The sequence below is a fragment of the Salvelinus namaycush genome, chromosome 28 (genome assembly GCF_016432855.1).
Source record: "Salvelinus namaycush isolate Seneca chromosome 28, SaNama_1.0, whole genome shotgun sequence".
Lineage (NCBI taxonomy): Eukaryota > Metazoa > Chordata > Actinopteri > Salmoniformes > Salmonidae > Salvelinus > Salvelinus namaycush.
The window spans coordinates 26,318,711-26,339,605 of record NC_052334.1 but is presented as its reverse complement, the minus strand read 5'-3'; the positions used below and the strand labels follow the sequence as shown (position 1 = coordinate 26,339,605).

At 46.4% G+C, this 20,895-nt stretch overlaps 1 protein-coding gene across 1 annotated transcript in view; it reads left to right on the top strand.

The window, feature by feature from the left end:
* The window catches only part of LOC120023298 (latent-transforming growth factor beta-binding protein 2-like), a 76,511-nt gene extending 57,248 nt beyond the window's left edge, over positions 1-19,263 (top strand). Inside the window, exons 22-32 of the mRNA XM_038967328.1 lie at positions 995-1,117; positions 13,041-13,175; positions 13,383-13,517; positions 14,653-14,844; positions 15,036-15,122; positions 15,721-15,849; positions 15,962-16,102; positions 16,287-16,460; positions 16,586-16,903; positions 17,019-17,168; positions 18,095-19,263. Of these exons, the coding sequence (XP_038823256.1) occupies positions 995-1,117; positions 13,041-13,175; positions 13,383-13,517; positions 14,653-14,844; positions 15,036-15,122; positions 15,721-15,849; positions 15,962-16,102; positions 16,287-16,460; positions 16,586-16,903; positions 17,019-17,168; positions 18,095-18,276 (1,766 nt within the window). The 3' untranslated portion in view covers positions 18,277-19,263. The remainder of the gene's footprint in view (positions 1-994; positions 1,118-13,040; positions 13,176-13,382; positions 13,518-14,652; positions 14,845-15,035; positions 15,123-15,720; positions 15,850-15,961; positions 16,103-16,286; positions 16,461-16,585; positions 16,904-17,018; positions 17,169-18,094) is intronic.
* Positions 19,264-20,895: the final 1,632 nt, after the last annotated feature.

Sequence of the window (20,895 nt, the reverse complement as noted above, 5' to 3'; positions counted from 1 at the left end):
TCATCAACCCTAATCATCAACCCTCGTTGTATAATCATCAACCCTCGTTGTATAATCATCAACCCTCATTGTATAATCATCAACCCTAATCATCAACCCTCGTTGTATAATCATCAACCCTAATCATCAACCCTCGTTGTATAATCATCAACCCTCGTTGTATAATCATCAACCCTAATCATCAACCCTCGTTGTATAATCATCAACCCTCATTGTATAATCATCAAAACCTCGTTGTATAATCATCAACCCTAATCATCAACCCTCGTTGTATAATCATCAACCCTCGTTGTATAATCATCAACCCTCGTTGTATAATCATCAACCCTAATCATCAACCCTCGTTGTATAATCATCAACCCTCGTTGTATAATCATCAACCCTCGTTGTATAATCATCAACCCTAATCATCAACCCTCGTTGTATAATCATCAACCCTCGTTGTATAATCATCAACCCTCGTTGTATAATCATCAACCCTAATCATCAACCCTTGTTGTATAATCATCAACCCTCGTTGTATAATCATCAACCCTCGTTGTACAATCACCAACCCTCGTTGTATAATCATCAGCACGACTGGACAGTTTTTGTGTTATGAGAAAATTTGCCAGAACCTATCTAAAGTTCTGGGAACTTGCCTAGAACAAATTCTGGTTTGCTGGGAAGGTACATAGTTTTTTTTTCATATTTCCTGTTTGCCAGTACAGTAAAGTGTTCCAAATGGGCAGTGTATCTTACTCTCAGACAAACCCTTGACTGCACACATTATTTTTCTTCATGCTAAAAGAGAATGAGATTCTCAGTGGGTGGACTGATTCATATTGTACCAAAGGAGATAATACTTCAAGACTGTAATCAACATAGAAAACTTAACAATCATTTCCTTTCACACTTTCCTCTCCATTTGTCTCTTTTTCTCTCGGTCGCACTCTTCCCTCGTCTCTCTCTTTCACTCTCTCTCTCCCCCCTCTCATCCTCCTTTCTCCTCCAGATGTTGATGAGTGCAGCAAGGATGGCGTGTGCTCCCATGGTCAGTGTCTAAACATGGATGGCTCCTACATCTGCCTTTGTGAGACTGGCTTCAAGTACTCTGCAGACACAGCCGACTGTGAGGGTAAGAACCCTCTACCAACCTCATACCTCCCTCACTCTTCCCACAACAAGCCACTGCTTCTGCCCCAACTGAAACACTACATTCTCACAACATTTCAGCAGAATTAATAGAATGTTCTGGTCCATTTAGACCAGAGTTCGCATCCCGGTGTGACACGTTGCCTATGATTGATTATGTAGCTGTAATCAGTTTGGTTTCAGTGGTGACGTTCCCTCAGCGAGAGAGTCCAATCCTGGCTCAGAGGCTTTCCTCTGGCTGTAGCCTTGCGTAAGGGAGCTCCCAGTGACTGGAGCTCTCCTTCCCATCTCCCCTTTGGGGGGTGAATTAACCCATTGTGGGATGGAGGTGATTCTCCCTCTGGAACGTCTCCCTTTGCTCCTTCACACGTTTTTCAGTTGCTGTAAAATATTGCTCTTGGCCATGCTGCTGCTGAGCAGCACCACAGGTCTCCTGGCCAGGCCTACTCATGCTGGGGGAGCTATTGTGCTGCCTATGAGGAGTAGGGTTGCTGTGTGTCAGTGCATGTGTGCGTGTGCATGCATGTATGACATAAGCACATGTTTATCTCAGGGCTCCTGGCCGGGCCTACTCATGCTGGAGATCCATGCTGCTGTGAGAGGTGGAGGATAGGATTGATATGTGTATGACATTAGAACATCTTCTGTCTCTCTCCACAGATCAGAATGAGTGTAAGGAGTTTGGTAGCTCAGTGTGTGGCACCTGGCGCTGTGAGAACACCATTGGCTCATACCGATGCTTCATGGGCTGCCAGCCTGGCCTGTACGGACAGGACAACCCAGACTGTGGTAAGTCAGAGTGGACACACAGGCGCTGTGCTTAGTCAACAGGTAATGTACTTACTTAATGGATAGCTGAAGGCACCCGAGTATCAGCCTCACTGCTCATTTACCTTGGGGTGGGAGAGGACAGGGCAGTGGTCTGAAAGAAGTACTCTGCATTGTCTCGATAGCCCCCCAGCTCACCCCCACCATACAGAGATACTGATATCACTCTGGCACGCATACACAAAGAGGCTCGTGTGAATCAAACGCTATCAAGTGCACTGGGCCTTCCTGGCCAGGGGTGCATAGAAAGGGGAAATGGGCCCTGAAATTGGGCCATTTAGAAAGGGAGCAGCGGTGTCATCCGAGGCAGTGTTTGAGGCCCGTCTGATAACAGGGCCAGGTCTCATCCTCCAGACAATGGGGCTAATGGAGCACTATTGGCAGGGGCCAGGGGTGTAACCTGATCCCAGCTGTTCCCCTCTCTAAGTGGGGCAAGGCTGTCGTCTGATGGGACGTACGGTGCACCCTACCCCTCCCGGCCAGCCGCCCGCCCTGGCCTTCGACCTCCTCAGGTCTCTGCAACCCGAGACACCCGTTCTGGTGGTCACCTGGTCTGGGATCAAATCAAATGTATTTATATAGCCCTTCTTACATCAGCTGATATCTCAAAGTACTGTACAGAAACCCAGCCTAAAACCCCAAACAGCAAGCAATGCAGGTGTGGAAGCACGGTGGCTAGGAAAAACTCCCTAGAAAGGACAAAACCTAGGAAGAAACCTAGAGAGGAACCAGGCTATGAGGGGTGGCCAGTCCTCTTCTGGCTGTGCCGGGTGGAGAGTATAACAGAACTGGGATGGGTGTAGACGACCGACAAATCTGTGTCTAACATCTGTAAGGTTGAACCAAAAGATTACATGTAACAAAAATGAAATACGAAATTATTATGTGAAATTGAATGAAACAATAATGTACGTTGATGCTAATATGATGTACAATATTCCATTATGTTTCTATATGATAACAATAGCATAATACAGTCGTGGCCAAAAGTTTTGAGAATGACACAAATATTAATTTCCACAAGGTTTGCTGCTTCAGTGTCTTTAGATATTTTTGCCAGATGTTACTATGGAATACTGAAGTATAATTACAAGCATTTCACAAGTGTCAAGGGCTTTTATTGACAATTACATGAAGTTGATGCAAAGAGTCAATATTTGCAGTGTTGACCCTTCTTTTTCAAGACCTCTGCAATCCGCCCTGGCATGCTGTCAATTAACTTCTGGGCCACATCCTGACTGATGGCAGCCCATTCTTGCATAATCAATGCTTGGAGTTTGTCAGAATTTGTGGGTTTTTGTTTGTCCACCCGCCTCTTGAGGACTGACCACAAGTTCTCAATGGGATTAAGGTCTGGGGAGTTTCCTGGCCATGGACCCAAAATATCGATGTTTTGTTCCCCGAGCCACTTAGTTATCACTTTTGCCTTATGGCAAGGTGCTCCATCATGCTGGAAAGGCATTGCTCATCACCAAACTGTTCCTGGATGGTTGGGAGAAGTTGCTCTCGGAGGATGTGTTGGTACCATTCTTTATTCATGGCTGTGTTCTTAGGCAAAATTGCGAGTGATCCCACTCCCTTGGCTGAGAAGCAACCCCACACATGAATGGTCTCAGGATGCTTTACTGTTGGCATGACACAGGACTGATGGTAGCACTCACCTTGTCTTCTCCGGGAACAAGCTTTTTTCCGGATGCCCCAAACAATCTTGACACCAGGCCATCCTCCAAAAGTCTTTGCCTCACTGTGCGTGCAGATGCACTCACACCTGCCTGCTGCCATTCCTGAGCACGCTCTCTCTACTGGTGGTGCCCCGATCCTGCAGCTGAATCAACTTTAGGAGATGGTCCTGGCGCTTGCTGGACTTTCTTGGGTGCCCTGAAGCCTTCTTCACAACATTTGAACCGCTCTTCTTGAAGTTCTTGATGATCCGATAAATGGTTGATTTACGTGCAATCTTACTGGCAGCAATATCCTTGCCTGTGAAGCCTTTTTTGTGCAAAGCAATGATGACGGCACGTGTTTCCTTGAAGGTAACAATGGTTGACAGAGGAAGAACAATGATTCCAAGCACCACCCTCCTTTTGAAGCTTCCAGTCAGTTATTCGAACTCAATCAGCATGACAGAGTGATCTCCAGCCTTGTCCTCGTCAACACTCACACCTGTGTTAACGAGAGAATCACTGACGTGATGTCAGCTGGTCCTTTTGTTGCAGGGCTGAAATGCAGTGGAAATGTTTTTGGGGGGATTCAGTTCATTTGCATGGCAAAGAGGGACTTCATAGTTCATCTGATCACTCTTCATAACATTCTGGAGTATATGCAAATTGCCATCATACAAACTGAGGCAGCAGACTTTGTGAAAAATGTATATTTGTGTCATTCTCAAAACTTTTGGCCACGACTGTATATTTAATATGCCATATACAATTTTTTTTTAACAGTTTCACTAATTAATTTCAATTAACTTAATCATTATGACACACCCCTCACTACTGTCATTGGTTACACTAATTGCACTGTGTGTCTACATAACCTGGTTCAAGTATTCATGACATTACCCTGAGGAAGACACAGTGATGCCGAAACGTTGGTAAAAACCCATTAAATTGCTGGGAGATTATGCATGGAGTGTGCAAGTTTTTTATTTTGACAGTTTATAACATCTGTCCAAAAACAACAGAACAGCACCGTCTCCATGACAATTGAAAACAAGAGCGCCTATGTGTTTACTGGCAAGAACAGACCATCAGTTTGTGTATGTGTGTCCATGAGAGATGAACATCATTTTACTATATACAGAAGAGTGTTTGATTAATGCTGGTGCACACCCGTTCTCCAAGCAGGTTGAATAGGCCATGGCTGGCGCTGTTGTTCGCCTTTGCCGGTAAACTTCTCGCTTACCGTAACTTCTCGCTTACCGTAAACTTCTCGCTTACCGCTTACATGATTAAGTTGGTTTTATAAGAGGCATATCTGACATTGAACAAACATACAGGCCAAGTATTTGCTCATATCAAAATGGCTTCCAAACAGGCAGGGCTAGGACTGAAGGGGAGAGAGTTGTGTTAGCATGATCTAGTGGAAAGAGCCCCAGATGGGGTGGCCTGAAAGAGAGAGAGAGGGTGTTGAGATGCGGTGAACGTCGAGCAGCCTGTTATATTCTCATCGCCATGCCTCTTTATTTGACTCACAGTGGAGAGCAGAGCCTAGCTGAGCGTCAGCACCCTGGCCGATGACAGAGCCTGGCTTGGTGTGTCCCTCTCTCTTCTAAAGACCATGATGTTGTGTGGCTGGATCCCAGTGTGGAGGGGCCTGTTGTGAGAGCTGGCCAGATCCAAAACAGCTGCTTACAGCCTCCCCTGTTTTACCATTTACCATCAACTTGGCCTGTCTCCTGCTTGCATAGGCTCAGTTCAATATAGTCTGAATAAGTTGTGTGATGTAAATAGGTGCTGCTGGTTATTGCATTAGGCGCCCACAATAGCCATGTTGTTGTGTAACTGTCTCCTCTCACTTATCTAACCACCAACAAGGTTTTTTTTCACAACAGTTTGACCATAGAGGTCACACATTGTGGGCCATGACCCACACACTCTTTAGGATGAACCTGTTCAAAGGCAACAGCCCAAGTCCAAGTCAAAATACCCCAGAGCATCGAAACAGCTCCAGCCTCTCTGGTCCAGTCCTGTCCAGTGGTGCAGCCAGCCATGGCCATCTCTGACCAGCTTTCTCCTCACTTATTTTCTGGTGCTAGCCGCTCCTCCTCTCTTCCAGGCTCCCCAGCATCTTCCTGGGACATATACACACAAAGCAGCACAGATGTTGACTCAGAACTTCTCCCCTCCGGCCCCCGCACCCTCAGCCTGGGCTGTGGGATCTGAGGACCAAGCCCTCTTGCCTCTCTCTCTCCCCTCCACAGCTCAGCATCTCAGCACAATGGCCACTTGTTCCAGGGCATTATGGGAGGTTATGAGAGATGCTGCCGTCACCCCAATAAAGTGTCTGGGGAGGGAGCTCAATTACTCTGAGGCGTTTATGTCTGCTTGTAAAAATCATCAAATATGAGGCCAGACACTGTAATTTGCCATTTCTTCGAGGGGCGTTGTTTTATTTTTACTCCGATGGGGTGGCGGTTGTCTTTGGCTCTGCTCGCCAAACTCATTTTGTGGTCATAATACAAAAGGGGGAAACAGTCTTAAGCTGCAACTGCGCTCTACCTCCGTCCATTTCAGTTGTTCACTCATCCCTGCTACGACAGCCTATAGAGACAAACTGTGGGTGCTGTATGAGAAAAACAGTGTGTGCTTGTCAATGTGTTTGTGTTGGAAAAGAAACATGTATCTCATTTTGATCCAGCTGCAGTTCGGCGTTGTGGCTATACATTTTGTGTGGCTACGGCTTGTCTTTATTAAGGCATACAGGGCTGGAAATCGTTGGTGGTCACACTCTCTTCAAGCTCCTACACTAATGTATGGAAATGTAATGGGTTTCAAAAGACATTTAGCACACTGTTGTCCAGATGTAGGGTTATGTTGGGGAATGGGCATAGTACACACAGGTTATAAAACACGGTTTAATCTTGGAGGTGGCCGGGGTCGGCTGGGGTCAGAGAATTAAACAACAGATGAAACAGAGAAAAACGCTCCCTGTAAAATAAATATCCCTCCTCATCCCTAGCTAATCCTATGCGTCAAATAACCCTGGCCTGCATATGGGTCCAATCAGGCCATGGGTTGCCCAGGGAACCAAGGAACATAGGGGAGAAGTGTGGAGGGTGTGCCAACAGTCAGCTAGCCACACAGGCCCACCATGTGCTCCACATTACAACATGGCACCGAGACCTCCACTTAACCTGCTCACCTGATCTGGCCTGAACCATTACCGGGCCAGGCTGATTTACACTCAGGAAGGGGCTCCTGGGTCAGATGGCCCATCAGCTCAGAAACTCCCATCTAAAGTTAACTTCTCACCCCACGTCAAATCCACCCCCTCGAGCGATTCAGTCTCACATGCTTCCTGTTGTTACTACGGTGATCATGACTTGGAAAGTATAGGAGAGGGGTTTCAGCTTCCTGCTGGACTGTGTCAGTGTTCATGTTGCTGTATGTTACTGACAGTGCCTGTATTATTGGAGTTAGAGCATGCATTATGCATTTCTCATAGGCCATTTAGCATGTGATTAACATGCTCACGGTCTGGCTGGACAGACATACAGTCTTAATTGAAGAGTTTAGTAAGGCTGTCAGTCCCAGTGCTTCAGGACATCCATGGAAAGCCATGGAAAGACCATTAAAGTAATGTCCCCTTCCTTTCTGGGATGATGGTTTGATAGCGTCATATATGCCGCTACACATGTGGAAACAGGAACATTGTTTCCATGTTTCAGATGGATGAAAATCGCGGGGCAGACACAGATTATTTCATGTAGCTGAGAGACCTCCCAGCTGTCTGCTTTACTCACACTGACAATCCAAAACCCCACTTCAGCTTTTCACACATGCAGAAATGTTCTTCAGTGTTACAGTATACACCTCCCATTACTATTAGTCTGTAGCAAGTCCTCAAAATCCACACGGTGCAGAGGGACTACAGCTACTTAAAACATTTAAATAAGTTAACATTTTAATGGGGAAACAACTACATGTTTTTGATAACGGCCCCTTCTACTAAGTTTGTAAACACAACGTTTGTATTTTGGTGGCTCTTATGTCCCCACGTCAACTTATGTCTTCATCGTGTCAGAGCCATTTGGCTGACATCACTAGAAGCACTATTTTGGACCATCTTCGGGATGGCTGGACAGTCAGGTCTCCCAGAATGCACTTGTCTGTAATGTAACTGTACGGCAAGGGCCCAAGCCAAGCCCTCTCCATCCCTGTTGAATGGGTTGCTTAATCCAGTCATTCTGGCTGCCTCTTCTCCTTCCTCGAATGATGCAGCATTTACAAGAGCTAGGAGACAGAATAAATTGCTGCTAGACAATATGTGAATGTCAGTTCTTTTTTCCTTAACAAATCGACTAACGTTATGAATCCTTGGCACAACTGTATTTCCATTTGATTCCAATTGATGTGTTAGCATGTTTAATAAGACATACAGGGCTATTAGATGCCACGAAGTTGATTTATACTTTACTGTCTACTGATCCTGTCATTATGTCATGCCCATAACTTTGTGACATATAGAGAAAATAATACAGCACCAAATACTCCTCCATTTCCCCACGACTGCAAATGTCCTGTAAAAGATTAGCTTTCGCTGATTCAGCCATTTTGATTCTAATTAGAAAAGAACACACAGCATGGAGTCTAACAAAGGAGAACTTGGCAAACTTCCCTCAAATTCCGCAACAAAGGTGCCCTTCCCAAAAAAAAGAGAACGCTGCTGAATGTGGCTTTTGTGTGCATTTTACCTTTCTGTGATCTCGAGAGGAAGCATGCGATAACATAAGCGATGTAGGAACATAATAATGGTTGTTTGTGTGTCACAGAACCTGGTGACTTGGAACGTGGTCAGTGCACAAGCAGGTTAAAGTTGACCAGCGGTTTATGTGACTGACCAGGGAACAACCGTAGATGACTGAAGTGTGATCAAACCATATGTTTTTTTAAACAATTATAATTGTAACGGCTGTCATATTCGTTCTCCTCCTCAGACGAGACACGAAGAACACTTGAATAAACTACAAAACAACAAACGACGTTAAACAGACCTGAACTTGTGAACATAAAAAACAATGAACGCACGAACGAGACGAGACAGTACCGTGTGGTGTAACAAACAGACACAGCAACAATCACCCACAAACAAACAGTGTGAACAACCTACCTTAATATGGTTCTCAATCAGAGGAAACGTCAAACACCTGCCCCTAATTGAGAACCATATCAGGCAACACATTGAACCCAACATAGAAACACATAACATAGACTACCCACCCAGCTCACGTCCTGACCAACTAAACAAAGTTAAACAAAGGAAAATAAGGTCAGGAACGTGACAGTACCCCCCCCCAAGATGCGGACTCCGGCCGCAAAACTGAACCTCAAGGGGAGGGTCTGGGTGGGCATCTGTCCACGGTGGCGGCTCCGGCTCCGGACGTGGTCCCCACCCCACCATAGTCAATCCCCGTCTCCGTAGCCTCCTCCAAATGGCCACCCTCCAAATTAACCCACCGGACTAAGGGGCAGCACCGGACTAAGGGGCAGCACCGGACTGAGGGGCAGCACCGGACTGAGGGGCAGCACCGGACTGAGGGGCAGCACCGGACTGAGGGGCAGCACCGGACTGGCGGCTCTGGCTGCTCCTGTCTGGCGGACGGCTCTGGCTGCTCCTGTCTGGCGGACGGCTCTGGCTGCTCCTGTCTGGCGGACGGCTCTGGCTGCTCCTGTCTGGCGGACGGCTCTGGCTGCTCCTGTCTGGCGGGCGGCTCTGGCTGCTCCTGTCTGGCGGGCGGCTCTGGCTGCTCCTGTCTGACGGGCGGCTCTGACGGCTCGGGACAGACGGGCGGCTCTGACGGCTCGGGACAGACGGGCGGCTCTGACGGCTCGGGACAGACGGGCGGCTCTGACGGCTCGGGACAGACGGGCGGCTCTGACGGCTCGGGACAGACGGGCGGCTCTGACGGCTCGGGACAGACGGGCGGCTCTGACGGCTCGGGACAGACGGGCGGCTCTGACGGCTCGGGACAGACGGGCAGCTCTGGGCAGACTGGCAGTGCAGGCGGCTCTGGGCAGATGGGCACACCTGTAGGGAGGAGACGGAGAGACAGCCTGGTGCGTGGGGCTGCCACAGGACCCACCAGGCTGGAGAGACCTACAGGAGGCTTGATGTTAAGAAGAGGCACCTGAAGGACCGGGCTGTGGGGGAGCACTGGAGCTCTGGTGCGCAGCCTTGGCACCACTCCCCCAGGCTGGAATACTACTCCAGCCCGTACCCTCCAGAGTGCAGGCACAGGTTGAACCGGGCTGTGGATGAGCACTGGAGATCTAGTGCCTACTACGCGCACCTCTCCCTTAGGCTCCACTCCCACATTTGCCCAGTACGAGCGGAGCGTAGGCATAGGACGCACTGCACCCTCCCAGCGCCCCGGAGACACAGCACGCAGAGCCGGCGCAGGATACCCTGGACCGAAACTGCGTACCGGAGACCAGACGCGCTGAGCAGGCACAATACGCCCCGGCTGGATGCCCACACTCACATGACACTTTCGTGGGGCTGCCCTATAGCGCACCGGGCTATGGGCACGCACTGGCGACACCGTGCGCTTAACCGCATAACACGGTGCCTGACCAGTAACGCGTTGCTTATAATAAGCACGAGGAGTGCGCTCAGGTCTGCTACCTGGGTTAGCCACACTCCTCTCTAGCCCCCCCCCAAAAAAATTCTGGGGTTGCCTCTCGTACCTGTCGCGCTGCCGTGCTGCCTCCTCATATCGCCGCCGCTCAGCTTTCGCTTCCTCCAGCTGAGCTTTGGGGCGGCGATACTCCCCAGCTTGTGCCCAGGGTCCTTCTCCGTTCAAAATCTCCTCCCATGTCCAGGAGTCCTGGGATTTCTGCTGCTGCTGTCGCTGTCCTTTTCCCCGCTGCTTGATCCTTTGTTGGTGGGTGATTCTGTAACGGCTGTCATATTCGTTCTCCTCCTCAGACGAGGAGGAGCATGGATCGGACCAACACGCAGCGAGGTATGTAGACATAATGATTTATTAAATGAAGACGAAACACGAAGAACACTTGAATAAACTACAAAACAACAAACGACGTTAAACAGACCTGAACTTGTGAACATAAAAAACAATGAACGCACGAACAGGAAAGAACGAACGAACGAGACGAGACAGTACCGTGTGGTGTAACAAACACAGACACAGCAACAATCACCCACAAACAAACAGTGTGAACAACCTACCTTAATATGGTTCTCAATCAGAGGAAACGTCAAACACCTGCCCCTAATTGAGAACCATATCAGGCAACACATTGAACCCAACATAGAAACACATAACATAGACTACCCACCCAGCTCACGTCCTGACCAACTAAACAAAGTTAAACAAAGGAAAATAAGGTCAGGAACGTGACAATAATCAGTCTGGTCTCTCTAACATTGTCTGTCGTTGACCTCTGCATCATGCACCATACTCCAATGAATACTAAATTATGTATGTAAGAAATTGCTAAAAAAATATGTACCTTTAAACAGAGGGTGGTTGGGAATCAGCACTAGTGTTATATGGTTCAGTGTTAACCATCTCTAAGGTCTGTGCTTTCCCTCTCCTCACGCATCCAAATGTACACATAACAAGGCTTTAACCGGACCTCATTAAACATGCTTTATGATTTATGGCTGTGCATGCGAGCGGCTACACATGGGTGCCAGGTATCGGCCTCTCCCTCCTTTTAAACCAAAACATCTTCTGAATGAGTCCAGATCAGCCCTCCTGCTTAGATTTGATGCATGCGACACATTTTTGGAATTACAAAAGTAAGATGTAAAATAAGTCAAAATAGGTTAACCGATTAAAATAGGAAACAATGTGGACCAGTCAGAGTTGTTGAACCGAATTGTACATTCATTCAAGCCAAATGGAAATCCTATCCTAGCCATTTGGACAAAATCTCTCTCAAGTGCCTTATGTGGATCTGTAAGCCAGTCAGTCCCATGTTGTTACATAATCTCAGACCTCACTGGACCAGTAAGTGGGTGACAAGAACTTCTCACTCCATAGACCCCAGCAAGTTTAAAGTTTAATTAATCGTACTGTATGTACAGGATACACTTCACAGGAGGTTGGTGGCACCTTAATTGGGGAGGACGGGCTTATGGTAATGGCTGGAGCGGAATAGGTCGAATGGTATCAAATACATCAAACAAATGGTTTCAATGTGTTGGATGCCGTTCCACAGCTCAATTCCAGACATTATTTCAGAGCCGTCCTCCCCTCAGCAGCCTCCACTGATACACATGGTATACACTGTCTAACAAAATGCTTACTTGCAAATTCCTTCTCAACACTGAAACAACTAAATTAATAATAAAAGATAAGAATACGAACATGAAGTAAATTACTCAGTAGAATAGAATAGGCATTTTAGCATAAGTAAAATACAGGAAGGCACAAGTTATAGTCCAATATGTACACATGTATCAGGGAAGGGGGGATTGGGGGGCAAGTGTTTAAATTGTACAGTATTAACAATAGTAAATAAGAATCTGGTAGCAGCAATTGTGATCTGTATGGAACGTGTGTGTGTGTGTGTGTGTGGGTGTGTTTGTGTTTGTGTTTGTGTGTCAGATAAACCCTTAGAGCAGAGGAACCCTTAGAGTAGAGGAACCTTTAGAGCAGAGGAACCTTTAGAGCAGAGGAACCTTTAGAGCAGAGGACCCCTTAGAGCAGAGGAACCCTTAGAGCAGAGGAACCTTTAGAGTAGAGGAACCTTTAGGGCAGAGGAACCTTTAGAGCAGAGGAACCCTTAGAGTAGAGGAACCTTTAGAGCAGAGGAACCCTTAGAGTAGAGGAACCTTTAGAGCAGAGGAACCCTTAGAACATAGGAACCCTTAGAACAGAGGAACCCTTAGAGCAGAGGAACCCTTAGAGCAGAGGAACCCTAAGAGCAGAGGAACCCTTAGAGCAGAGGAACCCTTAGAGCAGAGGAACCCTTAGAGCAGAGGAACCCTTAGAGCAGAGGAACCCTTAGAGCAGAGGAACCCTTAGAGCAGAGGAAACCTTAGAGCAGAGGCAAGTAGACATGCTGAGAGGCAGGCCTTACAGACCTTTCACTGGGTTCATTGATAGCCATCGGGGTCAGCAGAATGGATTCCATCAAATGATCTGGGTCCCCACGAAGCTGTAAACTATCCCATTCTCTTCCTGTATTAATTTGCTCTGTTTGACATGTTATGATGATGGTGATTGCTATTGTTTTTGTATGTCGTAGCAGTAGTAGTATTTCTTATAGTATTGCAAAACATGGTCATTAGCAAGCCAGTCGTGAAATGGTACAGTTATACATGCGTAGCAGAGAAACATTGGAATGCATTATGTTATGCTCACCTTTGGGTGGTCTCTTGTTTAGATATTGATGAGTGTGTGAATGAGACCATCTGTGGGGACCATGGCTTCTGTGAGAACACAGACGGCTCCTACCGTTGTCAGTGTGACCAGGGCTACAGCAACCCCCCTGGTGATGCCGGGGCCCATAGCTGTGTGGGTAAGTAACTGTTACATGATACACTTCACTGGTTAGCATGGACAGTGACTGTATACCAATGTGTGTGTGTGTGTGTGTGTGTGTGTGTGTGTGTGTGTGTGTGTGTGTGTGTGTGTAAGCACACTCGTGCCTGTCAGTGTGCATGTGTACGTGCTGTGCATCGGTGTGTGTAAATTTCCCCCCCCATCCCCGTCCTGTCCCGTGCAGACGTGAACGAGTGTGAGATGAGCACGGCGCTGTGTGGAGAGGCCCTGTGTGAGAACGTGGACGGCAGCTTCCTGTGCATCTGCCCCAGCGACAATGAGGAATTTGATCCCATCACCAGCCAGTGCCGCCCGCAGGGTAACACACCACACACAGGGACTTATGGGACTTAAGGGTTCATTCTGTCTATGCGGGATTGAGTTTTCACTGTCTTAATGAGGCATCTCATATTATCATGACATCTGGGGAACTAGCAGGGCACGAGTGGTTGCATGTTCCCTGTAGTAGATGTTTCTATTGAACAACCTTTCTGCTGAGTTTGACTCCATGCTATTGGATGAATGGAGAGTTATGTTTTATCCCTACAAGGATAAATGCATTGCAGTTCAAGTCTGCGAAAAACGAATTGCAGGAAAACTATTCCAGCCATCCCTTACAGAATTGATTTGCTGTGCTCAGAGCACAACTCCAAGCTCTCCCTCATGGCCAAATCTCCCCCAGTCAAATCTCCCCAGTCAAATCTCCCCAAGTCAAATTCCCCCCAAAGACAAACAAGGATAAGGTATAGCTATTGGCAAAACTGCCATGGAAAGATCTCTCTCAGAAACACTAACAGTGTTCACTGTAAACAGATTACTGAAATACAAGGTCAAACTTACCTTGAGTCTGTGGCATTGGCTTGTCTTTAGCTTGACATGGGCATGTACACACAAGCGAGCCATATTTACATTAATAAGCAGCATGCTCTCGACGGGGATGTTTTTGTTCTCGTTCGGTATTAAACCCCAAGTATGCCTTGTATACTTTGACCCCATTCCGCTGTTTGCTTTTGACGTGTGGTAATAAATCATGTGAGAATGAATGGTGTGTTGACTCACATGCCAGTGTTTCCATTTGGCTAAGCCCGCTGCTTAACTGTGAATGCCTGAGACCATGTCTGTGGATAAAAGAGCAGCCTCAGCAGTGTCAGCTGAAGGTACTCAGGCCTACTGCCTGCCCTACTGTATGTTGTGGAGCTCCTGACCCAGGGAAACACAGTGGCACTCACTATGCTGTTAGACATGGGGCCAATAGACTGACTGATTCTTACTGATATCATGATGGCAATAAATATTATTCGTAGTGGTAATGGCTATAGTCTTTTTTGTAGTAATTCAATCCTGAAAGTAGCGGTCAACTAGTGTCACAATTTATTCTGCAAATCCCCTCCAATTATTCCCCTCTGCATCTATTTCTCCTCATGAGAGGTGTGATTTCCCTACATGTTCTACAGGTGAAGATGCTCCTCCTAAGCCAGCCTTGCCCACTGAGGAACAGAGGAAGGAGTGTTACTACAACCTGAACGATGCTAACTTCTGTGACAATGTGCTGTCTCGCAACACCACCAAGCAGGAGTGCTGCTGCACAGTGGGGGCCGGCTGGGGGGACGACTGTGAGATCCACCCCTGCCCAGTCCCAGGGAGAGGTAAGCCTACTACAGTATGATTTGAGACTGAGTGAGATTCCCAAGAGGGATCAAATGATCAACCTTTAGGAGACAGATATTCAGATACAACTGTTCACATATACTCACTCCTTTTTGCTTCACGATGTATAATACATTATTACAGTAAGGAGAAAGTATGTTTGTCCGTTCATTCTTATTTGTTTCTCCAGAGGAGTATGACCAGTTGTGTCCACATGGAAGTGGTCTTCTGCCCCAAGCTGTTTTCTCCCACAGCCTGGAACAGCAGAGTTTCAAAGGTATTTTACTTCCATGTTGTCTCCTCAACCCACTGGCTACTGTTAAGAGTCGGTATACCTGAGGTTTCACAGTTTTTCCTTCTCCCATAACTTTGTACCAACACAAAGAAAATTGCTGTTTCAGCTCCCCTTTTATTTACACCCATGGCAGCCGTTAAAAAAGTCCTGCGTAATTTCCAACCAAATTTATGGTTCTCTTTAAAGCTAGCTCTTTACCCCGTGACGGGATACCTGCATACCTAGCTAATTAAGCACAAGTGTTGTGCACTAACCAGCTTGACCTAATAGAGAAGGCTGTCTCAAGCAAGGTGCTATGCTCATTTTACAGTAGGGGTCAGGATTTGAGCGGTCTAGCTAGCTACAGCACATGGAGGGGTTTTTAGTGAGATTCTACAGACACAGTAGGCCTACACAAAGTTTAGGCTGATTCTAGAGGTGATATATTAAAGACAAGGTGATTTGGATGAATGGTAGTATGTGAATTTATCAACCGATGTCACCCTTCTTTCTTTCTTTCTTTCTTTCTTTCTTTCTTTCTTTCTTTCTTTCTTTCTTTCTTTCTTTCACTCTCTCTCTCTCTCGCTTTCTGTCTCACCAGATGTGGACGAGTGTAAGATGTTTGGGCCAGATATCTGTAAGAATGGCCGTTGCTCTAACAACTTCTCCTCGTACTCCTGCTTCTGCCGTACAGGCTTCTACTACGACAACATCCGGCTGGAGTGTGTGGGTAAGGGCCGCCCGCTGTCTCTGCTTTTCTCTGTTCCACCAAACCTGCTCCAAGTCTCAGCTATGGGACTCAGTCGTTGACGTATGCGTGTATGTGTGTGTGTGTGTTCCAGATTATGACGAGTGCCTGACAGAGAAGGCGTGTGTGGATGGGGTGTGTGTGAACACTGCCGGCTCTTTCGACTGTTTCTGCAGTCCCCCTCTGGTTCTGGACAGCACCCGCCGTCGCTGCGTCAGCGTCAACACCACCGAGGGTGAGACTCACACACTCCTACATCTCAGAGTTTATCCAGATGAAACAATTACCAGCCAGATTATTGATTCAGCTGTCCAACATTAACAACATAGAATTAGTAAAAACTCCCTCCTTTCCTCTTTTGTGAATCACTCTCTTCCCTTCTCCTTCCTTCCCTCTCTTCTCCCTTCCCTGAACCACAGAGACTCATGAGCCTGAGGAGGACATCCACCTGAACATCTGCTGGCAGGGCCTGGTAGATGAGCGTATGTGTGCCCAGCCCCTCATCGGCAGGAGGACCACCTACACAGAGTGCTGCTGTCTCTATGGAGTGGCCTGGAGCGAACAGTGTGCCTTCTGCCCCAGGAGGGACTCTGGTAAGGGACACAGCTAGTTGACATTCATGCTGTTATTATTCAGTTGAAATGTAGAAGTGACATGATGACCTGTGATACATATTTCACTAAAATACTGACCTGTGTGTTTGTTTGTGTTCGATCAGATGACTACGCAGCAGTGTGTAACCTGCCAAGGAGAGGGGGGTCTGACAGTCTACGAGAGAGGCCAGGCTATGAGTATGGTCCTGGGGTTGATGGTCCTGAGGGGCCCTATGTCCCCCCCTACTGGGACAACTATGGAGGAGGGCCCATCACTGGGCCTGGGGGTACCTACTACAACCCAGAGGACACCCAGGGCATCTCCCTGTTCACAGACAACACCAACGACTATGGCTCCCGAGAGGGAGACATAGAGCCGCCACTACGTGTCCCTGTCCACCGGCCAAGAGAGTTCCAGCCTCACCCTGTAGACTCATACAATGGTAACCTCATAAGAATCATTCAAAAAATACAAATCAATTAATATTATTGCTAATGCATGGTGAAATGCTACCTCTGTAGGGACTCCTTCTTCATTCATATTCTGTTTCCAATAAGACCGCTTTGATGGCTTCGAGGGCCTGCGAGCAGAGGAGTGTGGCATCCTGAACGGCTGTGAGAATGGCCGGTGTGTGCGCGTGAGGGAAGGTTACACCTGTGACTGCTTTGATGGATACGAGCTTGACCTCACCAAAATGGCCTGCATCGGTAGGTTCCTCTCCCAGTGTCTCATAATGTCCACCTGCAGTCAGAGTCAGATTCTCCTCTCTGTGTTCCTACCAGATATATAATTTCATTTTGGAATTCCTAGAAACAAATTAGTCAATTTAGATAACCTTTTGATCTGTTCCATTTTCCCACATTTAAAAATGATATATGGTGTGGGGCTAAGATCAAACCCTACTTCAGAATGAAGAAGCCTTCCCTAGGTTTGTGCCTTTTGGAGACAGGTCTTGGGGTTCTCTTTAGTGAGGTAACTCGCCATGCAATATCACGCAGAGTTTGGCTGCAGAGAAATTACAATCAAACCTCCCATGTCAGATTTAAGCAATAAGGCCCAAGGGGGTGTGGTATATGGCCAATATGCCACTGCTAAGGGCTGTTCTTAAGCACGACGCAACGCAGAGTGCCTGGACACAGCCCTTAGCTGTGGTATATTGGCCATATACCACAAACCCCCAAGGTGCCTTATTGCTATTATAAACTGGTTACCAATGTAATTAAAGCAGTAAAAATAAATGTCTCATCATACCCGTGGTATACGGTCTGGTATACCACAGCTGTGAGCCAGTCAGCATTCAGGGCTCGAAACACCCAGTTTATAATAGAAAATAGAAACCACTTGAAGGCAAACCATGAAAGGACATTTGGCTGCTGCCTTCCAGATAGTATTGAGAGAGAGAGAGAGAGAGAGAGAGCGATGAAAGCAGTTTTTATAAGTACTGAGCGTTAGGCATCCCTCTAGCCACCACTGTCGCCAGACATCTACTGCACCTGACTGTGGAGCCATCCTACGACCCATACTGACTAGGCCACTATGTGGGACTTCTGACACAGGACGTGTGGCATGAACAGCTGCATTTGTTGTGAAATTGTTCTCCTCAGTTAACTCTGTGTGTCTCCTTTTCCTGCAGACATAAACGAGTGTGAGGATATCAGTGACAGCGTGGCGCTGTGTCAGAATGGGGCCTGTACCAACACTGAGGGGTCGTACAAGTGCACCTGCCTGCCTGGCTTCCAGGCCTCTGCCAAGCCCCATGAATGCATCCCAGAGGTCCCAGTGGCTGGCTTTAGAGAGAGAGTGGCAGGGAAATGAGGGTGTGACTGTTGGAGCTTCTTCTCTCCTCCCTCCACCACCCCACGCCCTTACCCTCACCCCCCCGCCCTCTCACAGGGCCTGGCACTATAAACCTCCATCAAAAAACACTGAAACGTCCACGCTTGTCCCCTAAACACACACACACCAACACACATACACACATACTCTTATTGACTCTTTCCTAATTTCTCTCTCTCTACCACACACATACTCATTCACATTTCCACAGGGGACCAGGAGCTATCCAGTGAATGTATTCCATGGGATTATCCTATTTCTTAACATTTATATTTTGCTTAAAGGGATTTTCTGAGGAGTGACCTTGTATTCAGTGATCCCAGGCAGTTTGGTATGCATACATACATTTTTTCTGCATTGTTTTTCTCCATTTGTCTTTTTGGTTGATTATTTATTTCATGTACATGACAAGGCTCTGTAAAGTAAGAGGGCATAGGATTTATATTGTCTTATTTGTCAGACCAATATACTTTACTAACGATGAGGGGAAACAGTGTGAATAGTTGTTTAAGTTTGGTAACTAAGCCTGGAGGAAGCTGATTGTCGTAAGCATGCCACATGTTATATTCATATTATAACATAATAATCACATTGCTATACAGGGAAAGTTACTTTCAAACCACTTTTTACTAGTATTTGGGATGCTTCTGTTGTCAGCAAGGCCTTTAAAAGGACCAACCACCCCTTCCACTGGTCTTCTGTGTTTCTTATAACAGTGCAATCCTACAGTCCTCATCCTCGAGACAAACAGGCTCCTCTGTTGGCAAGGTTGTCTCAAGAGCAATAACTACGATCAAACAAGGTCCAGACCAGATTCATATGCTATCACAATGTTGCTTTGACCTGCTGCCAGTACAAATAGAGGGAGAGAGAGAGAATTGAATATGGGCTTGGAGAGGCTATAAATGTACAGTACGAGTCAAAAGTTTGGACACCTACTCATTCCAGGGTTTTTCTTTATTTTTTACTATTTTCTACATTGTAGAATAATAGTGAAGACATCAAAACTATGAAATAACACATATGGAATCATGTAGTAACCAAAAAAGTGTTAATAAAATCAAAATATATTTTATATTTGAGATTCTTCAAAGTTCCCACCCTTTGCCTTGATGACAGCTTTGCACACTCTTGGCATTCTCTCAACCTGCTTCATGAGGTAGTCACCTGGAATGCATTTCAATTAACAGGTGTGCCTTGTTAAAAGTTAAATTGTGGATTTTTTTTCCTTAATGCATTTTGAGCCCGTCAGTTGTGTTGTTACAAGGTAGGGGTGGACACATCTCAACATCAACTGTTCAGAGGACACTGCGTGAATCAGGCCTTCATGGTCAAATTGCTACTAAAAAGGACACCAATAATAAGAAGAGACTTGCTTGGGCCAAGAAATACAAGCAATGGACATTAGACCGGTGGAAATCTGTCCTTTGGTCCGATGAGTCCAAAGTTGAGATTTTTGGTTCCAACCGCCGAGTCTTTGTGAGATGCAGAGTAGGTGAACGGAAGATCTCCGCATGTGTAGTTCTAAAAAAAAATACAGTAGAAATACATTACTGTATTTTAGTCAATGCCACTCCGACATTGCTCAATCTAATACTTATAGATTTCTTAATTCCATTATTTTACTTTTAGATTTGTGTGTATTGTTGTGAATTGTTAGATACTATGGCACTGTTGGAGCTCGGAACACAAGCATTTCGCTACACCCGCAATAACATCTGCTAAATATGTGTATGCGACCAATAAAATGTGATTTGATTTGATTTAGTTCCCACCGTGAAGCATGAAGGAGGTGTGATGGTGTGGGGGTGCTTTGCTGGTGAAACTGTCAGTGATTTATTTAGAATTCAAAGCACACTTAACCAGCATGGCTACCACAGCATTCTGCAGCAATACGCCATCCCATCTGGTTTGCACTTAGTGGGACTATCATTTGTTTTTCAACAGGACAAATACCCAACACACCTCCAGGCTGTGTAAGGGCGATTTGACCAAGAAGGAGAGTGATGGAGTGCTGCATCAGATGACCTGGCCTCCACAATCACCCGACCTCAACCCAATTGAGATGGTTTGGGATGAGTTGGACCGCAGAGTGAAGGAAAAGCAGCCAACAAGTGCTCAGCATATATGGGAACTCCTTCAAGACGGTTGGAAAAGCATTCCAGGTTTAAGATGGTTGAGAGAATGCCAAGAGTGTGCAAACCTGTCATCAAGGCAAAGTGTGGCTACTTTGAAGAATCAAAAATATGAAATATATTTTGATTTGTTTAACACTTTTTTGGTTACTGCATAATGCCATATGTGTTATTTCATAGTGTTGATGTCTCCACTATTATTCTACAATGTAGAAAATAGTAAAAAATTAAGAAAAACCTTTAAATGAGTAGGTGTGTCCAAACGTTTGAATGGTACTGTATATGATTAAATATGTAATATGTTTGTATAGGTTCCACTAGCCTTCTCCCACTAGTCAAGAGAGTAGTTCAGCACACATTATGTCCCATAGCAAATTGTTTATGTTTACATTCAATCACATTCACATTCACAATTGACTTCAGATCCCATGTAAGAACATTCCAATTAATGCATCTCTGAATG